Raw genomic sequence first — 4,104 nt, forward strand, 5'->3', positions numbered from 1 at the left:
GCTGCAGTTAGCAGTTGTAGTTTGTAGTCTGTAGTTTAGCAAGGGCTCTGATCCACAACGGGCGGTTGTCGCGTGCAGTCAGAGAGTTGGGAACGTTTAAACTATTGCGACAAGGCAGTGAATCGTCTGCTGTTTGTTTACATCATCTACCCCATCTACCGCGGTTTGCCGAACAAGTTGGAACAGGTCGCGAGTCGCATAGATGAAAATGACAGGTTGTGCTATTGATTTTTGACATGGATAACAACGATGTTCCCTTGGAAACATTTGGGGCAGCCCTCATTCTGCTGACGTTGAGTGTCTTGGTGCTAAAACGGCGGCGACGTGGTGGTATTCGGAGGTGGTGGAGGCACCCTACACTGATTGAAGAAGATGGGGAGTATGCTAAACTGTTCCTTCCGTACAAAAATACCAGCCATGACCGTTTCTTTCGGTACACCAGGATGGAAGTGTGGCAATTTGATGAACTTTTGAAGTTAGTGGGGCCTCGTCTGAGACGTTTCTCTATGCGTAAACCAGTACCTCCTGAAGAAAGGCTTGCCATTACCATCAGGTACATTTTAATCGCACTAATTTAACTGTTCGACTACTATATAAATATAAAGTAAGATTTTATTTCCAGATACCTTGCGCATGGTGGCAACCTCATTACCTTAGCTGAGGCCTACAGACGAGGTCACTCAACTGTCAATGACATTGTCCGAGAGACCTGTGATGCAATTTGGGAGGCTTTGAGCCCAATTTATGTGAAGACTCCGTCAAGGGAGGATTGGCCTCGAATCTCAAGAGAGTTCTGGGAACTCTGGAATTTCCCAAACTGCCTAGGTGCTGTAGATGGGAAGCACGTTGAAATAATTTGTCCACCTAATGCTGGCTCTGTGACATTCAATAACCATTACAGCAGCCACAGCACTGTCCTTATGGCTATGTGTGATGCAAAGTACCGCTTTACTTATGTTGACTTGGGATCCTATGGTAAGATGTTCTCTATTATACTTTTGACTTGTCATTGCAGGCTTGCTCTTGAAACAACATAAATACAATTTTGCTTATTCTTGTTGCAGGCTCACAAAGTGACTCTAGTATTTTCATGAATTCCCAATTTGGTAGGGACCTTCTTGAAGGAAATTTAGACCTCCCTCCAGAACAACCTATGCCTTTCACAAGGGAGCCGCATTTCCCACATTGGATGGTAGCAGATCAGGCATTCCCTCTGAGTGAAAATATCCTGAGGCCTTATCCTGGTAAAAGCCTCACCGAAGAGCAACGAGTGTTCAACTACAGACTTTCTCGAGCACGAAGGTGCATTGAAAATGCATTTGGCATTCTTGTTGGGAGGTGGAGGTTGTTCCGCAAGAGGATTCAAGCACTGCCTGAGACAGTAGACTCCTATCTAAAAGCTGCAATATGCCTTCACAACTTTGTCATCACCACTCAAGAAGAGGGAACCTCACAGTACTGCCCTCCCAATTATGTTGATAGGGAAGATGGACAAGGTCGCAGAATTGATGGAGCATGGAGAGCAGATCCTCAAGATGATGCCCCTTTGTTCAGGCCCATAGGAAGAATTGGGGCCAATAGAGCTGGTGTTCAAATAATACGAATGAGAGATCAGGTTGCTCAGTACCTGGTGTCTGAAGAAGGGGCAGTCGACTGGCAGGATCGGATTGTCTGGGAAGGATATGAATAAAAGTGAGTAAAAATTGATATGCATCACATGTTTAATGTTTGCTTAATTTCAGTTTGTCAGTGTACAAAAAATGAAACTGTTACAATATTGGGAACTTTTCAGTCTTTAATACTACAAATAAAGTTAAAAAAAAATCACAGAAAGCTTGGCTTAACACCATAATGTTAACATTCTTTGTTAACAAACCACATTTCTAAAAGAAATCAGTCTTGGAATAAAATAAAATATATGAATAAACAATAACAAAATGTAACTGTCCCCACTTACAAAAACACTTCTTTAGAAAAATTATCCCTGACAAAATTCATTTTTTTTATTCTCCAAAACAATTAGTAATTCCTTACGAATTTTGCTCTGCACATCCTTTGGTAAATCATCTAACTCCATACGAATCAAGTCCGCAAAAGCAGCATTTGCACTAGCACCAGTACACTCAAAATATGGGGTGCCCAGCAACTGGGCGCCTTTGTCGCCCGCCCCACTTTTTAGGGTGCCAAATGTCGCCCAGTTCCTGGGCACCTTTGACAGTCAGTCTCGGGGTGGACAAACCCTTAAGAAACCTGCCTTCACCCATGGCTCAGCAGCGACTGAGGTGCCGAAGGTGCCCAGAATCTAGGCACCTTGGTCGCTCAGGATCTAGACACCTGAGCATGCTCTACCATGGGAGAGGGCCGGTTACTGTATGATTTGTCCACCCCGAGACTGGGTGACAAAGGTGCCCAGAAACTGGGCGACATTTGGCACCCTAAAAAGTGGGGCGGGCGATAAAGGCGCCCAATTGCTGGGCACCCCATATTTAGAGTGTAGTTGCACTAGAATCTTTGGTGGGTGCCGTCATTTGGCGTTGGGCTAAAGCATTGAATGTCTTAAAACCCTCACTCACCATTTCTTCAAATTTTTTTGTACTTTCTACCTTTTTTTTACTGAAAGTTTCAGATGGAGGGTTGATGCGTGCAGGGGCAGGCTTCTTCTTGGGCTTCTGAAGCTGGGTCGTCTCAAACTCAGACATGTGAGAAGAAGGTCCAGCATCGGCATCATCAATTGCATTGCCTGCTTGAGTTGCTGCGCTATCGTTGCGCTCCACAACCTGTACAGGAATTTGATTATCAAAAACTAGAGTATTTTCATTTCAAGGGACACAATTATTCTTAAGTATTGTCGTGATCAATAAACTATATTTTACATGTTATTCAGTACCATTTCTTGAAACTCACCTCTTCTTCCACACCATCATCATTTGAAACAAAAATAGTGTCGAGACCACCCCAATCGCCTGCTGGTTGTGATGTTTCATCACTGGATTCACCAATCTTCCTCTTTTTGGTGTAGTTTGAAAATGTCCTGAAACAAAATAAAACGGTCAATACAAACTTGTAGGCTAGTACACTCCGAATAATCGTATTTTATACTTACTTCCTGGTGTTCTTGGTTTTAACATTTTGAAGGAATGAGCACTTCTGCCAGAGAGGAGCCATCCTCGTGTCTTTGACAGGCGTTCCAGAGCCCGATGGCAATTTCTTCATCGCCCTGTTGAACCCATCTCTGATACTTTTCCATTGTCTAATGCAAACTTCTACGAGTGATGTCTTCTCATCACCTAGAGGTAAAAAAGTTATTAGGTTTCACACGAAATGCCTAGAAAGAAAATTGGAAACCAGTGTAAACAATACCTTCCCAATCCATTGCTTCACCTATCAGGCGCCAAGCATTTTCCTTGAAAGTCTTCTTTTTATAATTAACATTTTCCGTGTCGTAAAGACACGGCCTAGCCTGCACCAGGTCAACGAAGACGCAAAGTTCAGCAAGATTGTCATCCAGCTCCTCAGCCATTTTACTAACCACAAATCAAATCAAATCCAAAACAAACACTTGAGCAACAAGCACAATCCTGTCTAGAAACTGCCGGAAACAGCATCACGCAGTGTTCAATTGTTTTCGTGACCTCACGACGCGTTCTGATTGGTCCATGTCGTGCGGTCTGTGGCTGGCCGTCGTGTAGTTTGCAGTCAGAAATGGATTTTCTGACGGCGCAACTACAACAGCAGGCATCAAACTGCAAGCAGCCGACTTCAAACCGCCGTTGTGTGTACCCCCATTAAAACACCCTACGCCATATTGGACTGCAAACTGCAAACTGCGGGCTACAAACTACAAACTGCTCATTGTGGATCCACCTTTACGAGCGATCCGAGAACCGGCTATCTTTTCAGAGCGGTCCGAGAACCGGCTAACTGACTTTTTTTAAGAAATTGAGTTTCTTACATTAAAATAATCCGCATCACCTGTTCTATCGATTAATGTAAGAAACTCAATTTCTTAAAAAAAGTCAGTTAGCCGGTTCTCGGACCGCTCTGAAAAGATAGCCGGTTCTCGGATCGCTCGTAAAAGATAGCCGGTTCTCAGGTCGCTTTGAA

At 43.8% G+C, this 4,104-nt stretch overlaps 2 protein-coding genes across 2 annotated transcripts; one reads left to right on the forward strand and one right to left on the reverse strand.

Moving 5' to 3' along the window:
• The first annotated feature begins 236 nt into the window (after window positions 1-236).
• LOC117647754 (protein ALP1-like) lies at window positions 237-1,690 on the forward strand. Its single transcript, XM_034389651.1, has 3 exons — window positions 237-553; window positions 623-975; window positions 1,065-1,690. The coding sequence occupies exons 1-3, from the start codon at window positions 237-239 to the stop codon at window positions 1,688-1,690; spliced, it is 1,296 nt and encodes a 431-aa protein (XP_034245542.1).
• A 796-nt stretch (window positions 1,691-2,486) lies between these two features.
• On the reverse strand, window positions 2,487-3,520 carry LOC117647756. Its single transcript, XM_034389652.1, has 4 exons — window positions 3,361-3,520; window positions 3,104-3,287; window positions 2,905-3,031; window positions 2,487-2,777 (listed from the first exon to the last, which is right to left on the reverse strand). The coding sequence occupies exons 1-4, from the start codon at window positions 3,518-3,520 to the stop codon at window positions 2,487-2,489; spliced, it is 762 nt and encodes a 253-aa protein (XP_034245543.1).
• Between the last annotated feature and the right edge of the window lie 584 nt (window positions 3,521-4,104).

The sequence above is a fragment of the Thrips palmi genome, unplaced genomic scaffold (assembly GCF_012932325.1).
Source record: "Thrips palmi isolate BJ-2018 unplaced genomic scaffold, TpBJ-2018v1 HiC_scaffold_2, whole genome shotgun sequence".
Classification (NCBI taxonomy): domain Eukaryota; kingdom Metazoa; phylum Arthropoda; class Insecta; order Thysanoptera; family Thripidae; genus Thrips; species Thrips palmi.